This window comes from Carassius carassius, chromosome 1 (genome assembly GCF_963082965.1).
Source record: "Carassius carassius chromosome 1, fCarCar2.1, whole genome shotgun sequence".
Taxonomy (NCBI): Eukaryota; Metazoa; Chordata; class Actinopteri; order Cypriniformes; family Cyprinidae; genus Carassius; species Carassius carassius.
The window spans coordinates 39802618-39825355 of NC_081755.1; the positions used below are offsets into that span (position 1 = coordinate 39802618).

At 37.1% G+C, this 22738-nt stretch overlaps 1 protein-coding gene across 1 annotated transcript; it reads left to right on the forward strand.

Moving 5' to 3' along the window:
* The first annotated feature begins 300 nt into the window (after positions 1–300).
* Positions 301–22484, forward strand: LOC132122261 (heparan sulfate glucosamine 3-O-sulfotransferase 2-like). Its single transcript, XM_059532348.1, has 2 exons — positions 301–1312; positions 21424–22484. Exons 1-2 carry the CDS (start codon positions 777–779, stop codon positions 22040–22042), a joined length of 1155 nt encoding a protein of 384 aa, XP_059388331.1. The 5' UTR covers positions 301–776; the 3' UTR covers positions 22043–22484.
* Positions 22485–22738: the final 254 nt, after the last annotated feature.

Consider the following 22738-nt stretch of genomic DNA (forward strand, 5'->3'; position numbering starts at 1 on the left):
GGGTCAGTGTGAGGGAAATAAAATAAATTGGTAAGTCAGAGTTGAGATAATATATGTAAAGTTTTGTTTAGAAAAGAAAGAAAATTATATATATATATATATATATATATATAAAAAGTGCCTTTTTTTCACTTGAGCCCCTGCCCCGCAAAATGTCTGTGCACATCTGGGCAGTGCTGGGCAGTGCTCCTTTAAATACGCACGAGGAATATGAAAATATGACATGACGTCAGGCGTTGTCTTTAAATATTGATCTCGAGCGCTTGACTGCCGCAAAGCCGCTCTTGAGAACTTTAGAAAGACACAAACATGAGCTGAGCGGCGATAAGGCGAGCGCTGCGCGGCTTCGCGTTGGAAACTTGGGAGCAAAATGTGCCTTTTAGACCTGGAATATGAGATTTCCAAAACGGATTACATTTAGTAGTATGCTGTGTCACATCACCGGGTCAAACAAGAGGATTACTTTAAACATTTTCAACTCTACAGCAGCACAGAATCAGGTGCGTTGCTGAGGCAATCTAAAAGTGACGCGACGCTGAAACTAAAGGGCAGTGGAATTACCTTTGTTTTTGCTTATTTGGAAACTTTGCGTTATTGATACCTGCGATTCTCAGACTTTTTGTCATCGTATGAGTCTGGTAGGGAATATTAACTATCCTTTTCCCGATTGAGATGCAAGTTCGCGCCGTCTGAGTTGATGGGGAGAACGAGACAGCTATCAAACCTCACAGAGAAACTTGCGGAGAAAAACATGCCGTCTTTTCATCCATGGCGACATGGCATATAGGTTCCTGTCCAGCCGAATCGTGCCACCCTCAAACAGATTAAGCAGAAGATTTATTTTTATATTCACTGTCTCTTTGTCTTTCATGTATCTATGCTACAGCATCCTCTTCTGCTCCGGTACAATCATGCCTAACCAGAGATTGGAGGAGCACCACTGCGTCCGTCTGAAGAACATGGGGAGTAAAAAACTTTTACAGAAGTCACATTATTGCACTATATCAGCGAAAGCAAGAGTCATCTCGGGCGAGACGAGGGCTGTGGGTCTCTTAAACCTTACTGGCAACCAAAGCAAACATTCACCCATTCAGAAAACAACACAAGATGTGCTAGATCACAAGCAGAGTAATAACAGTAATTCGCCAAAATACGGGAATAAGAAGTTGCCCAATGCACTTATAGTTGGCGTTAAGAAAGGAGGCACCAGGGCGGTGTTGGAGTTCATCCGGATTCATCCAGATGTTCGAGCTCTTGGGACCGAACCACATTTCTTTGATAGAAACTATGACAAAGGACTGGACTGGTACAGGTAGGTTTCTTTTCTAGCTTTTACCAATAAATTCTGGATTCAAAATTTCATTAGGCAGTGTAAAATCCACCATTGCATTATTTATACAAGAAAACCTTGAACATTGAAACTGACACAAGATCACACAAGTGCTGTTGTACTGAAAATTGGTCATCACAGACTCATGCGGATATTCAGTGCCATAGCACAACTGCAAGAATTATATCAATATTAAGTAAGAAATTAATATTGATTAACATGCATTTCAGACAAATATTGACCTGGTAAGGTAATTTGTGTTTCTTTTTCAACAATGAAATGAGTTCCTAAAGAAATCAAAGCATCATCTTTATGTGTCAAAGCAGCACACAGACTAAAAGTCTATGAGTAGCACAGATTTACCTTTGCTGCACAAAAGGTTTTCTAATCACCACTCCAGCTCCAATTCGGGTTTTTCATTGTGTTATTAGTCAAACCTCATCAGCCAGCATGCAATAAATAAATAACGGAAAAAACTACAACAACTCAATGTAATTTTTTCTAAACCCACTCCTTGGTTCAGGCAAAAATCACATTGTCTTCAATTCTGTTTGCAAGAAAGAAAGAAAAAAAAAAAAAGAAAGAAAGAAAGAAAAAAAAAATCATTTTTCCACCTTTTAAAAACCTGCTCCAGGCAAACTCTGTTCCCTCCTCCACTTTCACTTCAAACCGTTCACATATACTCAGGTCTGGAATGAACACAGACACAATGAATTAAACATTTAAAAATTTGTCAGTGCTCATTTAAAGCATTCTTGAAATGCAGATAGGCTAAACAAATTACTCAACAAAATACACAAAATATGTTGGTATTCCACAAAGAAACAGTGCTCAGCACAAACTATTTGTGTGACAGTACTGCTTTTAAATTGGTGGTAAGCTGAGATCCAATTAAATAATAATGAAAAGAATTCAATCATATGAATTCAAGAACCACGCAAACTCAAAGAAAATGTCAATTTTAGGTAAATCACATTTTTCAAAATTGGGCCAAAAATGGGTCAAATGTCATAAAGGTGAGATCAGCAGGGTGCAAAAATGATGAAAACTGCCTTTTTGCGGTGGAAGTAAGACAAGAGCTGAAAACTCGAACTGCTGACAAGGAGATGTTTGCAGTAAGTCATACTGAGAGCACAGGAATGATAGTGTTTTGCCCAGAGAGCCAGAGCGGAATGACACAGAGTGATTGCAGTGTTCGGTTTCAGGGGGAAAATATGCAGATAAAGGCCAATGGATCTCTTTCAAGAGTAAACCTTCCATAAAGCCTGCCAGGGAAAGGTATGGATCATATTGATCAGTGGGCAGATTAGAATCAACTCCTTCCTTCCTTCTTCGCTTTCTACTGATGGGCTGCCATTCAAATACCCATCGGGGAGCCGTTCGACTGTACGAGAAGTCTGTGTCGATTCTGTGTGGTGTGTAGTAGGACCATGAAGTAGGGGTCTCTAGGAGACAATATCATCCCTCGCTCTTCCAGCACGTCGTCTGCCTGCAGCTCAGCTTCAGTAATTACACACACACACACATCACATCCCAGCTCAGACAGGACAGAGAGTGAAAGAGGACTCCCTGTGGGCCATGTCCAAATGTGAAGGGGACAGCCAACAGTACATACCTGTGTGAGAGCAGCCCTTTAGCCATTAGCAGGTGTTGCGGCTTGTTCGGTCTCATTGTAGTCTGGAAACCACAATAAAACACACTTCCCCTCTGTTTTGTGTTCGTTTAGGGGCAACTCCACTCACCCACGGACTACTGTGCTTAAATCAAGCGGATGTGTTTGTGAGATGTGTGGATCGATGCTAGTCCCTTGTATTTTGTCATGGGGAGAAAAAGATGAGGAGGAAAAAAAGATGTAAAGAGTCAGGATAAAGGGGAGATGAAAAGGAATTGCTTGGCGCAGTATGACTGCTAAACAAACAAATGCCCACAAACAAGCTATTAATAATAGATGTTCTTTTGTAAACTATAGCAAGATGAACCTATTATGCAGTAGTTATTGATGCTGGGAACAGTTTGTATATGGTTATGCTGGTAATCAAGTCATAAAGCATAAAATGCTTTGATATAGGGTAGATTACAAATTGTAGTCCATTACTGATTACAGATTATATGATGAAGACTGCAGTTAATAATGCAATCTTGGTTACTCATTTTATGTTATATAGTCTGACTAATTTTTTTTTTGTTTGTTTGTTTTTTACCAAACTGGTTTAAACTCACCATATTGAAATAAAAAAGTCAAGAGATAATCCATTTATAGATAGATAGATAGATAGATAGATAGATAGATAGATAGATAGATAGATAGATAGATAGATAGATAGATAGACAGAAAGACAGACAGACAGACAGACAGACACTTGGACACTAAAAATATAATTATATAAGTATCAGACTTCGAAAATCAACAATTACTGAAGGTCACTGAATATGATAATCATCACTAACTTGCATAATTATTTGTTTCATAAATGATGTAATAGCTTGAGAGTTGCTTGTTCCACCTCAAATTGTTTGGTACCCAGTAGAAAATGTAAAAGGGGGTAAAAAAAAATAATAATTAGAAAGAGTCAGTGTGTAATGTGTAATCAGGTTATCCATAAATATTAACTGTAATCTGATTATGAGAATTAAAAAAAATGTAATATACTCTAATTACAAGTACTTATTTTTTTGGAATCTGATTACATAATCCAGATGTAATGTAATCAGTGTAATCAGTTACTACCCAGCTTTATAATTACACACACACACACACACACACACACAAAACAACATGCCTGTAAAATGTGCACACATTAACACATAAATACTCAGATTCTCTTATTCTCATGCCAAGAAACTCATCAATACTCTTTGTGGATAGGTTAATTAAAATGCCACAGAGGCCAAGACATTGAAACAGTCCCCCTAATCCTTACTGAAAGCCATTTTATTTTAGCCACTGACATCTTGCAATAAGAGGACCAATAAGGGCGGCAATAAAGGGCAGAAGTAATGAGAAAGATGAATTGGCTGATTAAGTCAAAAGTTCCTTATAAAGCCCTTTAATAATGTGTTTTAGGGTCTTGTTTTTCATTTTACTTCAATCTTTGTCTTGGCAAGGCCCATTCATTAAATTCACATAGCGTTGTTGAGATTACCAATGGGTTTTTACTAGAAGTTGTCCTAGATGGAGCAAAAGCAACAATGTCCTTGCTTAAAATAATAAGATCTCTGGCATAGCTAGAGTAAAAAAAAAGTGCAAGGTTTCTGGACAATTTCGTTAATTGTTTTGTGAGTTGTGTATGCTCTACCACTCCTCCGAAACGTATGAGAGGGTAGCAATACATATGCGGCGATGCTCATTACTTTATTTTTAGAATGGACAAGGATTCTTATGGCCTCATTTGTTGCAGACGATCCTGTTTTCCCATTATGAGTCGACACTCGTCAGCTTGCTGATATAGGTATCATATTCCAGCGATTCATCAAATCAAACAAATATTCTGCACTACACACCATCTTGACTTAAAAGGGCATCTAAATCCTACTGATTTTACTACACTTGGAAGTTCTTCAAGTAGATTCCCTAAGAAGTCCTCAGATTTTACGAGACGTCTTTTAACATTTGCTAGAGCCAAGAAATTCCTCCTGGTCCTCTATTAATTGGCTCGAAGGGGAAAAGAGCAGCGAAACACAACAGTCAGAAAGGTTGACGAGGACAGAAAGTTGGACAGAGCTTATTTAACTGGGAAATCCGCACTTTCCTCCATGCACACGAGAGAGCTTTCCATTCCCCTGCACCACTAGCGGGGATTGCTAATCCCAGCATGGTTCAGAGAGTTGTAGAACTTCCTGTAGCATTAATTACCTACACAATTCAGTCTTGGATGTGCCCCAGCAGGAAACAGCAAGCTAGCGAAATGGTTTGATTTGGTGATTTTAGTGTAAATGACTCATTAGACATGAGTGCCGCAAGCAAGAGTACAGAGTAAATAGGAGCTACACTGAGACAGTGTGTCTACCGATGGGAGTCCATTATGGGACTGACTGGATTAAGGCTGAATGTTGAATGCTCCGAGTCACTCTAGAGACAAACCGCAGAACTGCGGAGGAGCTGAAGGTGAGCGCTCAGATTCACTTCAGAATACTTGAAGAGAAGCAGTCATCATATATTATCATACATTATGGCATTCCACTGGCCCTCTGCTGTGCAAATTAAATTGTGCATATATTGGGCCTATAAAGCGCATTCACCCCTTCACACATTTTGTTACTCTGTAATGCAAAGTAAAAAAATAAAAAATAAATGCACTAAATAAATAAAATAAACTAAAGGCATACTTTGTGCATTTAATAAAATCTATGCCCTTGCTTTAACACTAAATAAATAATAATAAAAAAAAGAATAAATGCATACGTCATGAATTTGATAAAATTCATGCCCTTGCTTTTACGTATGTAAATTACCCCTGAAGTTTTGTCTATACATATTAACATGACCTGTGACCAGCAGTGCAGCTGAGGTGTTTCATGTGCAGTAAAAATACACCTGTGCGTGCGTGGGAGAACACTCTCCAATGTACTACATTTCCAGGAAACAGGTGCATCATAAAGACCAAGGACACACTTCATAAACCTGCCTCATATAGCGAGAAGAAATCCTTTGTTGAAAAGATATGTCTCTTGAACCTTTAACACCACACGTCGTGTTTTGGTGATAACCTAACATTGCACATTAGAACATGTTCCTGACAGTGAAGCACTGGGAGAAGTTTTTTTTATTTCTTATTTTTTTTGTGGATGCTTCGCAGTTCACAAAGACAGGGGAAATGAATGGCGCTGTAGAAAAAATAAATAGTCTGTTGAAGGACTGAGACTTGTAAGATGATTAATCTTCCAACAGGACAATGACCCAAAAATATACCAAAAAATATATAATAGTCACACTAAAGTGGAGAGAAAAGCTCATGCTCTAAAGTGGCCCAAATCAAAGTCACTCCAGATTAATTATATGCTTAGGGAAAATTACTTGTTATTCATCTACAGTCCCCATCAAACTTGGAGCATCAGCAGTTTTGTTAAGGTTAACAGTTATGTTCTGCATAACCTATCTCGACTGAGGAAAACAACAGCTGGAGAGAGGGAGAGGAATACTAATGTATCCTATTACTACTGTATCTATTTTGTAATTTGTAGAACAGTAAAAAGTTTGTTTTTTTTCCCCCTTTTGACATCATAGAGCACTCTGTATCGATGTAAAAAAAAAAAAAAAATCCAAGAGATTTTATAGTGCATATGTGGGCACCAGAGAGGGCTATAGATATCATTTTTCACTTTTTTTCAGGCTCCACTGCGTAAAAATAACCATTCCCCATTTTAAAATCAATTCACAAGCCAATGCATATTCACAAGCTCATCTTGTAGGAGAAGATGGCGGTAGGAGATGGTGTGCAGTGAAGTTATTTGTCGCTACAGGATGCCATTTTAGTCATGACTTCTTTGGGAATGGCTCGAGTGTCTGCCATTGTACACATCATCTATGACCATTACCCTTCAGTATCTGCGTCAAGAAATAAAAAATTAAAACAGTATGTACACAGAATATGTTATGCAAGGCCTCTATCTTCATGCAATTGGACATTAACGTGATGAAATCTTGTTTAGATCACACTTGGCTTGCGCTTTAACGAATCACGTATGAGATGAAAAGCAGGTATTCTGCATTGCGTTCAGGTGTCCTTGCCATTTGCATTTCTGCCACATACTGCGTAAGCCCGCTTCTCATTATTCCATGGTAATGTTTCCATTATATCCTGCAGCTTTGCAATGAACCCTTTAAAGCAGGAGAGAAAAATAGCTCTGAGCAGGCAAGTAAACCGAAAGCTAAGTTAGACCCGGCTGGCATGCCATGACACAAACATACATTGCTGGATGTCTATTTGAATACATAATGCTCTGGATGCAACCCAACAATGAATTACAGTAATCTGAAACACTGACACAATTAACTACTAAAACTCACAAGAGAATGTGCAGTAGTGCTTATATTTTTTCTTTGTGGGTGGATCAGAATCATTCCCTGTTGGACAATGAAAGCTTTGGCTCTCCTCGTTTTTCACTTCTACGACCTTCTGAAGCGAGCAGTACTCTGTCTGTGGCTTTGAAATGAACGATAGCATATTGTGTTTTGACAATGCAACTGATACAAGACTAAAATTAATTGGGATAATGAAGCAACAGCACTATAAGACTCATCAAATGTTGTAAGCCCTGAAATAATGAGTAGGATTTTTTAACAAAACAATAAAAAAAAAAAAAAAAAAAAAAACATCCTACACACTTCTTAGCTGTGTGTAATTTGAAGCAATTACCATTTACTGAGGTGCTTGTTTTAGTTAGTATGATTGAAGCTACAACAGAAGTGTATCTTGTGTATAATCTTTTAAAATTGATTTTCTCCATGGGGACATTGATTTTTTACAATGCTACATAAAAATCGTTAAAGACAAAGCTCTTGTGAGCTCTGATATTGCTAATCAATTGTATGTGCCTTCGTTAAACCAATCTGTTTGCATTAATTCAACTTATAATAACTGTATTTAACAGTGGGATTTCTGGTGAAAAACTACATTACCCATGATACAGAAAATTCTTCAAATAAGAGAGTCTCACTTCCATGAAGCACCACAAATGACGTAATAGAGTCCGTAAAATATATTGTTTCTATAGATACAACCAGCAACTTTAAATTATATTTTTATATATCTCTGTTGTTTTTAATTGTCAATGCTTCATGGGATTGTATTTCTTTCTTTTCCATATTTCCCTAAATTTTCAGATAATTTTTCACTTCAAATCAAAGTGTAATGTTGTGAATCTTTTTGTAGTTGGTTGGTTTGGTTCATGCTTATGACAATTTATCAAAGACTTTATTTTTTTTAAATCCCTATGAGAAAATATGGACTTCTGGAACCAGCACTTTTGAAAAATCGGCGGGCTCTAATAAACTTTATTTGGTCATCTAACATCAGAGTCTGATAGCCCCTCCCCTCCACTTCTTAAGGACAATTGCAACAGCCAAGCACATGTAATTTTCAGTATGAACACACTACTCACTATTTATACTACAAACAGCATAGAATACTGCATAAGCATGCAAATTGAGAGGCACCTATAGATACAGGTATGATGATCGTATTTGATATACGTGTGATGTTGCACATCGCACCTTGAAATATGAGCGTTGGACCACCGTGCTCTGAACTGAAGCCAGAATCCAGGAGACATCACCTCTTTGAGCTCTCCTCCTCCTCCTCCCAGGGACGTATCTGAAGTAAATGAGACCAAAAATACTGTGGCACTGCTGAGGCGCAAAAGATGTTTCAGTTCCAACACAAATGAGTTTGGAGATTGACAAGTCTGGGACCTTTCATCTTTTTATAGTCTCTGTTGAGGAGCTCTTTGAGCAACTACACATGAAGTCTGCCGACGCACTGCTCTGAATCAAAATACACCATTTCCCGGTGAGGTGTATGGTAAAGTTAATTTATCATCGTGCGACGGCCTTGCAGTCTATTTCAGGCTAGTCGATGGTCTAATTGCTCACGTTCTTTCTGTCCAGATCAATAATACCAACAGATTGTTTTTGTTTAATTTCACATGTTGCAATTACAGATAAGACATAGCATGATGAATCTATGAGGGCAAGTGAGTCATTTGTAAATGCACATTGAACGTGTTGTGTTGACAAATGTCTAGCAGCGCTTTAGCATGTATAAATCATTCATTAAATACAAAGGGCTAAGATGAATGTGTGGCTGAAATGATAATACATTTTTAAGGTGTCATATTGAAGGAGTTCAAGTGCTGCATTTAGTCACATTAATACTGCCAGCACTGTTCACCTCCACCCACAGTGTGATGTATGTGTGGATGGTTCATGGTTAACTCTTACTAGACTTTCTCTGAGGCCAGTTCCTGTTGCTGACTGGTCATTAATGGTCTGACATCCTCCCAGAAAAAAATTTGACCAGCTGAAATATTCAAGATCTGTATTACAGTGGTGGCAGAATTAATCCATTCGCTCTTGCAAGGTCTGGAAGTGTATTGTGATAAGACAAGCATCTGTGAGATTATATAAATTTAGAACTTCACGTGGAGATGTAACTGGTAATCAATTTGTTATGGTAAACTACATAAACACTTTCAATTAACTTCTCCCTGGCAGTGACACAGAGCATGGCATTATTTCCTAACAGGACATGATGTGAAAAAAATCATGGTATGTTTTCCATGTTAAACAGAGGTTTTGGCCTTAACTAGCCATGATGGCAATACACCACCAGTGACGAAATTTTAGATTTGGAATGGTTTCTATCTCCGCAACTAATGCGTTTTGTTCAATATTAAAATAGTTGATTTCAATTATATTTTTTGCATGACTTTAATAGCCATAATGAAAATGATAATGGATAATTTATCTCAGATCTTGATCTTTTTTAAATGACACTTGGCCATCTTGAAGAAAATAAATAAAACTGCACAAATAAAAGAAAGGAAATATGGAGTTCCAGGGCTCAGATGTTAACAGTTTGGATCCCCAATCCAAAAACCTCCCTTAACAAACAAAACCCAGCCCTTATATTACTGTGGTATGGTCCGTACCATTAGCAAATGACAAAGGGGTCACCTACACACAAATAACTACCTCACTTAACTACCTCATTTAGAACAACATAAATAAAATTAAAACCATCCATAAATCATATTCACTTCCACACTACAACAAATCATGTAAATGCAGAAAGACGTATTTTTTTTCTGCTCGTTTTTACATCTTGCATTCACAAGCGTGCTTTCCAGCGAATGGAAAATAATGCTTCCTGCACCCTTTAGCGTGCAAAAAGAAGACAACATACCTTAAACTACTTAACTTAGAGCATACATATTTAGACAAATAAACAAATCATACAAAGATAAACTCAACTTTACAAAAGAAGAGCTAAATAGGAGGAAAACATGAAAACCATTAGATAAATAATAAACAAAAAAAATATTTGAGTTTCGTTTGAGACACTTAAGTTAGTTAACTAGATGTCTATGTGTAGAATTATACATTCCACAATGTATTTTTCCCACATATCTATGTGAAATGGACTTGCTTTATGCCTGATGCCTGCCAGAATTTAGCCTCAGCGGCGACCACATCTTCTGGTGTTGTACAGTGTTTGAAAATTTTGAGGGAAATTAAGCACAAAATTAAATCTTACCAGTACTGACTGCTTAAATCCACAGCTTATATATATATATATATATATATATATAATCTTTAGGAATTGTACAAAAATATTTATAATACAAATATAATATAGTTGCATTCTAGCTTTATATATATAATAGACATTTTTGGGCAAAAAAACTAAAAAGTTGCATGTACTAAAACTATCCCCTTCTCAACTATATAAAAATGTAATATTTAATAGGTCTGTAGTAACTGTACAGGTAATGATATTCCCCTACAATAAACTTTTATTTTGATTTTTTAAAAACATTAATAATAAGAAAAGTGTTAGGTAAACAACAGATCACAGCAATATCGATGTGATACACCTTCATGCACAATATATCATTACACTACAGTTTGTTGTGATTGATAGATATAGCAGACTATGAATCAAATATATCAGATATCAGAACCTTGCATGTCATTGAGATTTTCGGTGAATATGTAGGATGTACAGTAGAGTCCACTTTATGGATGGACAAATATTCAGATTACAAAGTCTGCACACATTTCTGCCAATTTCTTTGTCGTTTCTACCATGTCATATAAACCTGCATTTAAACAGCATATAAAAACAAATCCAACTGTGATTGGCTGCTGTCTTCCTATCTAAGTGGGCAGTTCCTGGCCAGAAAAAGCTGCAAACTGAGCTAATGCTGATTTGTAAAGTTTGGTTTTGCAAGACTTAAGAACTACCCACTTCTAAATGTTTCCAACAACACCTTTCAGCAGCGTTTGGGCTTAACATGTTGGATTCCATGCAAATGCTCTGTTGAAAACATTAATGTAATTAAACCATAAGAGACAAACTGATAGTACTTTATATGTCCATAGGAAGACCCAGGCACAAGATATTGTTATAACCGGGATGGGCTCATTAAGAGTGTCAGCGATGACAAGCATTTGAACTGAAACAGGAAATGAGGCTCGCTGTGAGCGTATGTCCCTGCAGCTTTGTCATGGTGATTGATGCTTTTCATTTGAAATACCAATCAGATCAGCACTTGCACCAACTTGATTGTGCAATCCTCTGTCCTGCCATAAAGCACTTTAATTAGCACAATGAGGCTTAGATTAATTAGAAAGAAATGGAAGCATAACTGCCCAGTTAATAATCACATATGTAGGTTAAACAAGACTTCACAGTTTAACCTGCACAGCTAACACAGTACTGCAGAGCCTCTGAGCATACATTATCTAAATATGACTAGATTAAGTCTAACACCCATGGATTGAGTCATTAGATTTCTATAGCAGGTGTAGAGGAAAACAAACCTTAGGACACCATCACACATAAATGGACTAAACTCTACCCTGCAAAATAGGAAGGTACAAATAGCTTCACACATTAAATTATGGGATTTTGTATGTATAGAATTGTTAGACAGGTCAGACGCACTTAAGTGCAGGAAAGCATCAAGCACAGTGCAGAAGAAAACAGTCTTTATTCCCAGTCCTGCTCAGACAGCATCAGGAGGGCGTTTAGTATATCATATTGACTGAACATTCACAACTGACCTTTTCATCAGACGTTGGTAGACATTTCTAAGGATCAAAATGGTGGACTTACAAGTTCCAAATTGAAGTGAAGGTTCAGGAATACAAAATTAAAAGAAAACGCCATAAAACAGCAATCAAAGCGCAGAGTCGACTGTACTCTAGCTGTGCTGCATTCCCCAGTCTGTCTGAACTTCTGGAAGAATCCTCATGAGGTTGCATCAGAACAGTGTATAATGATAACAGCTTTATATATATATGAAATATATATATATATATATATATATATATATATATATATATATATATATATATATATATATATATATATATATATATATATGAAACAAAGAGCGCTGCAAAGTCAGTCAAAGTCACATTCCCAATGTTTCACAGGTAAACAGGCATTTGCAAGTCAAACTATTACAAAAAGAGACAAAAAATGATAGATTAATGTGATGGCTGTTTGTAGTAGAATCAAAGTAGAATCTAGACAGTCTACAGAATCTAGAGAAGATGCTATAGGCCCTATACAGTCTCTCTTCACAGTTGAACTTCTTTCACTTTTCAGTCATGAAAATACTTTATGTCGGTTGTATTAAGTATTATCAGATAGTGTGTAACAAAAGAGATTATCTAAATGCACCTAGTCAGTTGCAGAGCCATTTACCAGTCTAATTGGAGTTATTGACGGATTCTAAAACGTAAACATATTAACATGTATGCACAGATTTAGACACATAAAATATCTTCAGCTGCATTCCATTTTATATAGATATTTTTGAAAAAATAACACCATGTGTCCTAAAACTAACCACTTTTCAATTATACAACAATGTAATAGATAATAGGTATATAGCAACACAGGTGACTATATTCTGTTATAATACACCATTATTTTGATATTTTGTAAACCATCATATAAAAATAGGAAAACACATTCAATGCATTTGACAGGTTTGAACATATGTAATCTCACTGTCTAAACAATAAAATGAATCTAATTAATTTAATGGAACTAAAAGTGTTTACAAATACATATCTCCAAAAGTGTTAATATGTCAAATGTTTTTGATGCTCTCCATACAGTTATGTATATTTTAGTGTCTGTGCAAATATATAAAACTATCACAGCCATGTCATGATATGCTTTTTTGGGTGTTAAATAATGGTTCAAATACCATTAATCTGACTTGCACAAACCTTAGTTAATCATGTTGCATGATTTATTGAAATACTCTCCTCCTATAAATTTTGTGTCTGAAAGGGAAACTCCTACAAATGAATATGCAGTGCGGCCAGCTACAAAACCCTTTAATCGCTAATCAGGATGTCAGGATGAAATCCTCCAATTGCCCCAAGAAGAATGAGATTAGAAAGTCTCTAAAAGGTCTTCTGCATCCTGCGCGCTGTGATCTATTAGACAAACATACTGCAACGTGTGGAACACAAAGGTGCGGCACAGAAGAAAGTCATCTCAGCGTGCAGGTTGGCCAGAAGCCTTTTTTAATCAGAATCAATGACCTCGGTAGGAACGGAACATTGGTTTGCACTTAGCACGGCATGCAGACTCGTCAGATTTTTTGTATGAAGTTTTGTTTTTTTGCATTTATCGTCCAGCTCACAATGTGGCCCTAGAATAGAGATCCCTGGGCTGACAAAAGAGCCTTTTAATTTGAGAGGATAACTTTAGATTGGTGGTATTAATATGACACTAGCTGATGCAATTCACAGAGCTTGTTCTCCAGAGCTCTCACGACCTTGTCAGCAGATTCCAGACATATCTCTGAAAACTTCTCTTCAGCAGAAAAGACAACAGGAATACATCATGCTCTGGCAGACAATTAACAGCACTGTAACTTTCAGATGTAATATCAGACCTTTGCCTAATGTCACTTCACATTTCTCTGAGCTGGTAGATCTGTTGGCAGTAAGTAGTGACTAAGCCCCCTGATGAATTAGAATGTCAATCTGCATTAAAAGTGAAAGCCAGTGATACCAGACATCAGGATATCCTCCATCATGTAGACCTGTGTCTACAGATAGTGTGATTCAATAAATGCAGGGCTTGGAAAGATAGCTGAAGTAAATGTTACAATGGAAACATTCCCCTAGGAATGTTTGGTTTCAAACTGGCGGTAATTGTTTTATGTCTTACTTGTTTATGATAGAAATTCAATTAGGAATTTATTCTCTTTAATTCTGCATGAGACTGACTTCAAAGTTATTTCAATAGGAAAAGATAAAAATGTTTCCTTTGCTGCACCACGATAAGCTTATTAATTATGTAATTGCAGAGGAATTATGCCCGTGATTAAAATGTTTACATTTTTGGCATGCATGTTGTTGCTATTAAAATCAGTCCTATTACAGGGTAATTTCAGGACTCTATGTACACACTTTACTTTCAGATTGTCTTTCTATTTTTATGCTTAGTAGTGTTAAAAAAAAAAAAAAACATGGCCATTGTGTCTTCATGTGTGTTTTTCGTACAACGATGTAGCTCACTGCTTAGTGTGACGCATCGTTGGAGAAATTAACCAGCTAGTCATGACTGGTTCTGAAACCGTAGCAACTTTGTCTTTCGAACCTTGTTGACCAGAACTAATTATGTCAAACAGGTGTTTGAGTAATTAATTAATTATCTCAATGTCAAATTAAATAAAATCAAATTCTTATAAATAACAAACATGGCAGAAGAGTTTCAATTCTCTTGAAATCTAAAAGGTGTAAAATTAAATTTGTGTTGTCATGCATTTAAGCAACCACGATAGCTTGCTTATTTAAAATCCATGTCATACTAACTAGAAACTAACCACACAAGGTTGCAATGCTGTTTGCGAATACTGTTGCTAAAAATGTCTGGGTTTGGGTTTGTTTTCCTATTGACATGCTCTCTACTGTCTTCATACATTGCATGCATGTTTGCATTGACCATTCTCTCTAGATTACACCTTTTCACATGCCACAATTGGTCAATTATGCAAAATGTCTGCACGCTATAATTTAAACTACTTTGTAGCCATTACCTTAAAGCGCACCTATTATGCAAAATAAACTTTTATATGGTGTTTGGACATAAATGTGTGTATTTTGAATCTCATGCAATGTGACGTCACACTGGGTGGGGCCACGGGGGTTGTTTGACAGCTCTGCATTGCTATAGTTTCGCTATAGTCACGCAAGAAATCCCGGTGCTCTGTGTTTGGATTTAAAACTGATTATAAGAGTCTTAATTTTTCTCCCAAAATCTGAGCTGCTGAGGACGCTGTAGATTAACTTTCATTTTTATAGGTAATGTGCCTCAAAATCTACCTAAATACATGTTTCACTCCAGACTCCTTTGTGAATGTCATGACGTTATAGTGCTTAGCGCTTTAACCATATTTGTATGTGTACATCAAGTATTTTATAACTGATCAGGGCCACGCTTGTGAGATTAGTTTGTGCCATTCATAGTGTGAGATTCGTTCGGCCACACGGCTCGTTCCATTGATGTCTGTAACATTGCGTGGTTTCGGCCCACTCTCAGTGCATTTGGCCTCTCATATGAACGGCTAAACACCGGTTCTCTCGCCCTAAGTTATGTTGTGTCTACCGGCGATTGATTGCTGTACTGTAGATATGCAATGCAGAAAGACAAATACACAACTCCCCCTTCTGGAGATGGGGCGGGAAAATGCAGATCATTTTATTTATTTATTTTTTAATTTTCCAGGTGATCTTTTGGATATTTTGGGCTGAAACTTCAGACACATTCTGGGGACACCCAAGATCAATATTACATTTTGTAAAAAGGGGCATAATAGGTGCCCTTTTAACAAGTGTTGACACATCTGGGAACCTATTGTAAGCCATGATTTTGGAAAACACACCCATAGTTTTAACTACAACATCTGTTTCTGAAGCAAACTATTCAGATCAAATTTCTGCAAGTAACATTTATAAGTGATAATTAATTATAGTATAGCAGGTTTATTATAGTGCACTTAAAAGTGGCTCTTTCTTTTCGCAGCTCAGCTTAGTTCAAGACTTATGACTCCATCATCCAATCAGCATTATCATGACCTAATTTTCTTGCAAGTAATTAGTCACGTCACATTTTGGCTCATGTGATTGGTTCAAAAACAGAATTTTGAATATTTCAAATCATGTACATCTGGGTAGACCTGTGCCAGCTGACTAACTACCATTGTGATAAATGACAATACTAAAAAAGTCAGCTTTCTTCCGGTGTTATTTAGAGCTCCTCAAATGAAATATTAATATTTTAATTAAAAGTGAAAATTAAGCGAAGCTCTAAAAATCCTCCATTTCCACTGCATTTCACAATCTTTTCTGGTTACCATCTAGTTTCATTTCTGCATTAGCCACAAAATCAAAGCTTTCAAAAAATGTTTTACAAAATTCCAGGAACTTTTTTCACATGGCTACTTCACTGGCTAGTCTTTACTGTGGACCCAGCAGTACGCTTCTGTGCACCACTTTGCAATTAGCACCTCTCTATTCCAGCTTTCAGCTAACTTATCCTTCACTCTTCTCACTAAATGAATTTTCTTCTAAAAGACCAGACTCTTATGTAAGCAACAGAGCACCTGCCAACCCCTATCTCAAGACAGCAGATGAGAGGAACATCAGTGATGTGATAACAGCCACACATCTTTTGATTCTTGAAAATGCAATGAATTAAAGAACTGCAAGTACAGGGGTAGGCGATGGTGCAAACACAAAATAAATTGGAGCTTGGGCTGAAGCCTTTCTTTTAATACATTTTCTGTATAAGAGGACACGCATTTCTAAGGAAATGTCTTTTCTGTGTAATTTAATAATTTCACACAAATATTCACATAATAAAAATCAGTATTCACTGAGGAAAATTATAGTGCACTTCACTTGAGTTGAATAAAGTATAAATTCTCCCTTAGCGATGCATGAAATATTAGAGTTTGCAAGGAAAACGAAGTTTGGTGTTACAACTTCAATAAGAGCGACTCAGAAAGAGATTTTTTTTTTTTTAGGAGTGCATTTTTGGTGGATGTCTGAAAAGAAATACAAGTTTGATTATGTAACCGAAGTATGTATTGCATCAGTATGAGGCTGTGTTTGGTGCTCTGCATTCAAACACACAGTAAAGTTGTTTAGTGGGTGAAGCTCCATTGCACCATATGCAAGATTAATGGCTTTCTCTGGCCCTGAACCGCTAAGGCTAACAGAGACACCCTGGCCAGCTACGCACCATTTATAATATCAAGCTAAATGGATCAATATTTTCAGGACTCTGGAGGTAAAGTATCGCAACTCCTGCTTTAGGAAAGCCCATTATGAATCGGGGATGAGTCACAACTGGTGGAAAGCGAGGTTATTCTCTGACCCCTGTATTCCATACAATAAAGTCGGTCAATATAATTTCCATCTTTATTACAGTCTTTCGCTATGATTTAAATTCGGAAGCCCTCACTAATCCTGTCTTATAGCTGTAATTCTCAATTTAATGGATGAACGCTGATGTAATCACATAAAAAGTTCATTTATAGCTTGGTTTAATACCGTCTCGGAAGAAAAATATGAGGGATTTGTAAATGTAGCGAATATCTCTTTCATTAACTAACGCTGATACCTTACAAGTTTACTTGATCAATCATATAGCAATGTACATTAGCGAGGAGCATTTGTACTTGACATTTAACATACAGTGTGACGCATTTATAGGTTTTGGGATTTTTTTTGCCATTTATTGCATTTATTGAACAGGCAGGAAACAGAACAGGAAAATCCAGAGGTTTTTACCATGATGGTGGCTGAACAAATTTACTGGATTAGTTTAGAGTTGACATAACCAAACCAATCCAATCTGACTTTACATGACACTGATCGTTAACTTTCTTTGTCAACTCAGGCTTGACCCTGAGCCTATGGAGTGAGTGCACATGCCTTAAAAAATTGTGATTCACTTCTTGAGAGAGAATCAATGTGATTCACTGCCAAAGACAGCCAATTTTATCTTTCTTTTATTTATTTATTTATTTATTTATTTATATTTTGTATTATGTAGTGCCCTTTAATTTAAAGCAAGAAAAAATGTGGGAGTGACTGTGTCAGTCATGTGTCATTATGCTCAGAGCTAACTGGTCAAATTTTATTTTGAGGTCTCTAAACCAGAACAAAATGACAAAATTCATGATGTAATAGAAGTAGTGACAGATGTTTTCTTATATTGTGACCTTCATCCAAGTGAATTATCGAAATAGAATTGTTGGGCAGAAACTTTGTTCGAGGCCAGTTTGAATTAAGACTTGCAGTTAAAATGGATAGGGTTTATGCTGATGATATGATTGGAGTCAGCATACCAGAGAGAAGTCTACCGTTTTTCGTTCATGCAGGATTCGTTCATTTTGAACAAATCTTTAATAGGACTTGGGAAGATTGAGTCATCTAAGCGAGGGATTCATACAGGAAATAGAAATGATTAGTTCACCTCTCAAGTCTTCATGTCTGATTTGTTTGTTCTTTTGTCAGCTGCATTGGATACAGAAATTAATAATTCCAATCTTCCTTAAAAACACATGCACAGTCACGTGATTTATACTTTTGTGAATTTTTGTCATGTTCATTAATGCTTTAAACTTTATCCGTATAATGGGGGACATCACTGTGATAAAGCAAAAATGCCTATATAGAATAACAGCATGCAGTAAATAAGTAATGTTTGTGTTTGTTACCAAGTGGGCACGTGACAAAAGAACGAACAACTTGAACCCAAAGCCTCGAGAGGTGAACTAATTAATTCTGTTCCTGCTACAGACTGCATAGCTTCAGCTTACAGGGATGTGACAAGACATATGAATGACTCATATTGGCAGGGAAGGTGAACTAACAGATTGTATTGCCTCAGTGAATTAATTGTTTCGGTTTCTCCTAATTTGCCTTGGTTGCATTATAGTTTATTTTTCTTATAGTAGATGTGTCTGAGAATTCATTTCCTAACATGTAGCAGTAGTATATTCTACTGAAATTAACAAAATGACTCGACAAACAATTAACTCATTGTGATGAACGAGATTCAAAGATCCAAGTCAGTAAAATGATACGAACTTTCCATTACTACAGAAGATCCAGTTATGATATTTGGAAAACTACAAGTTTGTAAAAACAAAAACAAAAGTAAAAATTAAATGTATGCATGAATAACAATAACATGCATATAGAAAATGGGGTGAATAAGTTCTGTTAGCATTGTTAGCCATTTTGCTAAATTGCGCCACTAAATTATACTGCCTTCTCCTTCGAAAACCCCCACCGATGTTGCCAATTTAGTGACTTTATCAGACCCCCTTAGTGGCTTTTTTCCAAAAAAGCGCCTAGCAACAAATCCAGTGACTTCTTGGACAATCCTTACTTAGTTTCTGAGACTCGTTGGTACTCCTTGCTTTCCCAGCGAGCACACATCTTTCTCTCTGCGTCTGATCTGTTCAACGAGCGACAGAGAGCAGTGCTTTCAATTAAAATAGATATTCTGTTGCTCCTCTGATTTTACATGCAAATACAGCATAGCCATTGTCTTTATCTTATGTGTATTGATTTCATCAGACGACGACTCAATTATAAATCAGGATTTCTGTGTTCGGATTAACATCTTGGAAGAGAGAGCTGGTTATGTAGTCTTAATGGACCATGTTTCAATCACCATTTCATATTCATCCAGTTGTCTGACAACAGAAACAGTAAAATGTATAAATGAGAACAGATTTTTCGATATTAGGCAATATGATGCAATGACGTTCTGAATAGGCTAATTAGCGTATGATGTCATCTAGCAACTTTTCAAGCTGGCTTTAGCTAATTTTCCATTGAAAGAAGGTGGCTACACTGAACCCCACTCTGCATAGACATGTTAGTGCACCACATGTCAACGAAGCAAAACACTCAAAATGACTTCTGACTGGCTAAATGCTAACATCCTGCTTTCAGATAGCAGTTTTCCTGCCTAGGGCTGTCGCAGAAAGGAGTGTGATTTCTCAAGACACCTGTTTTAGTGATATCTGTCAGGTAAGAGGAAAGTTTTCTGCGTGCCGTTCCATAAAAATTGCTTACGGCACCATTAATACGCTCGCTCCTTCAAAGAGGTTGACTGGGGAGCAGCTATCTACTAGAACTGTGACCAATGTGGATATCACCTGGTGTAGTCCATCAGTTCAAGTCAGAACAACTCTTAAAGTTGGACTTGATGGTTCCATAAGGAAACTTGCGAAAAAAAATGACCTATTTCGCATGTCCCAGATTTGCCCGAGCCTTTCTCTCTATTGTGCATCTGTAATGCAGGTGATGGTGATTTATGAGCAGGAGTAAAGGATGTGCCTGAGATTTGATAATTTCCCCATACCCTTCAGCATCACACTCACCCGGGAGATAAGAGACTAGAAATATTGCCGGTGAGTATTAAAACCTCATGTGTGCGCTCTGATTATTTTGTCACTTGCTGTAACTGAATTCCTATTTGTCATGCTGGAGTCTACACTAATGTGAGGGGTGACCACGTTCCACAAGCTATCTTGCTTTTTCCTCTCAAGGCTGTGAAAAGAAAATGCCAGGGTTGCTTATATAGTTTCCTCAAATAAATATAATGCATTTTTTACACTCTCTGAGGAAATGCGAGTGGAGTTTTCCTGTGGAAAACTCACAATGGTTTGCTACCAAGGCTGCTAAGGTACTATGGGTGAGTGGTTTTTAACATGCTGCTAAGCGATTGCTAGGTTATTGCAAGACGGTTGCTTACTCAAGGCAAAAGTGTGGCTCCTACTTCCTATAGAATATTGTCCTGGTTGTATTTGCCAAATGTCAGACTGCTCGGAAAAGCAATAGCACACCCCAACAATTTGATGCATCATTCATGTCAGTAGGGACAAGAATGGGGAGTTGCATGCTGAATTTTAATACTTGGGTTCTTGCTTTGTACTTTTGCTAAGTTTGAGCATAATAGCCGTTACTGTAATTACAACTTCAATAAATGCCTGGCTAACAAAGACACATTAAAGTAAAGTGCAATCCATATTTTATGATGCAAATTATTACATTCCTCTACCTAAGTATGTTTATATATATATATATATATATATATATATAGATAGATATATATATAGATATATATATTTACACACACACACACACACACATATATATATATACATATATATTAAACAGCCTGCTTTTGCTCTTATATTTACCAAGAGTGCCAGTGTTAATGTTGGTGGCTTACATGAAAGAAAAAAACCCCTTGTGAACCTATATTATAAATTCATTTTGATGAATATTTCTGTTTGTGTTTTCACAGGGGCCTTATGCCACGGACTCTAGACAGTCAGATCACCATGGAGAAAACACCAAGTTACTTTGTGACCCGGGAGGCGCCACGACGCATCTCAAACATGTCTCGCGAAACAAAGCTGATCGTAGTAGTGCGGAACCCAGTCACGAGGGCGATCTCCGACTACACACAGACCCTGTCGAAGAAGCCAGACATCCCTTCTTTTGAGGAACTAGCTTTCAAGAACAGGAGTCAAGGCATGGTGGACACCTCCTGGAATGCCATCCGCATAGGCATGTACATCCTCCACCTGGAGAACTGGCTGCAGTATTTCCGTCTATCGCAGATCCATTTTGTCAGCGGGGAGCGGCTCATCACGGATCCAGCCGGAGAGCTGGGCCGCGTTCAGGATTTCCTGGGGCTCAAACGCATCATTACGGACAAGCACTTCTACTTCAACCGAACAAAAGGCTTCCCGTGCCTGAAGAAGCCAGAAAGCAGCAGCCAGCCCCGCTGCCTGGGCAAGTCCAAGGGCAGAACTCACGTTCAGATTGACCAGGAAGTCATTGAGCAGCTTAGAGAATTTTATAGGCCATTCAATGTGAAATTTTATGAAATGGTGGGTCATGACTTCAGATGGGACTGAGGAGGAGGACCTTGATGAAACCAGCCTTGCTTTCCTGATGATGAACACATCTTCAAGGGATAGTTCGCCTAAAAATGTAATTCTATCATGATTTACTCACCCTAAAATTGTTGCAAATCTGTATTCCCGTTTTTCTTCTGTGGAACATAAAAGAAAATATTAAGAAGAATGTGCAGTCTGATCAATTTCCGGTAAATCATATGGACTACTCTTATAATACATTTATGGAGTTTTAGCAGTCTTCAGTCTATTCTATATACACTATCCTTCAACAGTTTGGGGTCAGTAATAAATACGAATAGTTCCCTAAAAAATATTAATGAGCACTACTGTTTTCAACACTGATTACATGAAACGTTTCTTGAGGAGCAAATCATCATATGTGACCCTGGAGCTCAAAACCAGTCTTAAGTAGCACGGATATAATTTAAGCAATAGCCAACAAAACTTTATATGGGTCAAAATTATTGTTTGTTTTTTTTATGCCAAAATCATTAGGATATTAAGTAAAGATCATGTTTCAATATATTTTGTAAATGCCCTACCATAAATATATCAAAACTTAATTTTTGACTAGTAATATGTATTGCTAAGAATTTCATTTGGACAACTTTAAGGACAATTTCCTCAATATTTTGATTTTTTTTTTTTTTGCACCTTCTGATTCCAGATTTTCAAATAGTTGTATCTCAGCCA

Coding starts and splice junctions, on each gene's coding strand:
- LOC132122261 (XM_059532348.1), top strand. CDS start 777: ATGGCATATAGGTTCCTGTCCAGCCGAATCGTGCCACCCTCAAACAGA. Junction 1,313..21,423: donor AAAGGACTGGACTGGTACAG/GTAGGTTTCTTT, acceptor GTGTTTTCACAG/GGGCCTTATGCCACGGACTC.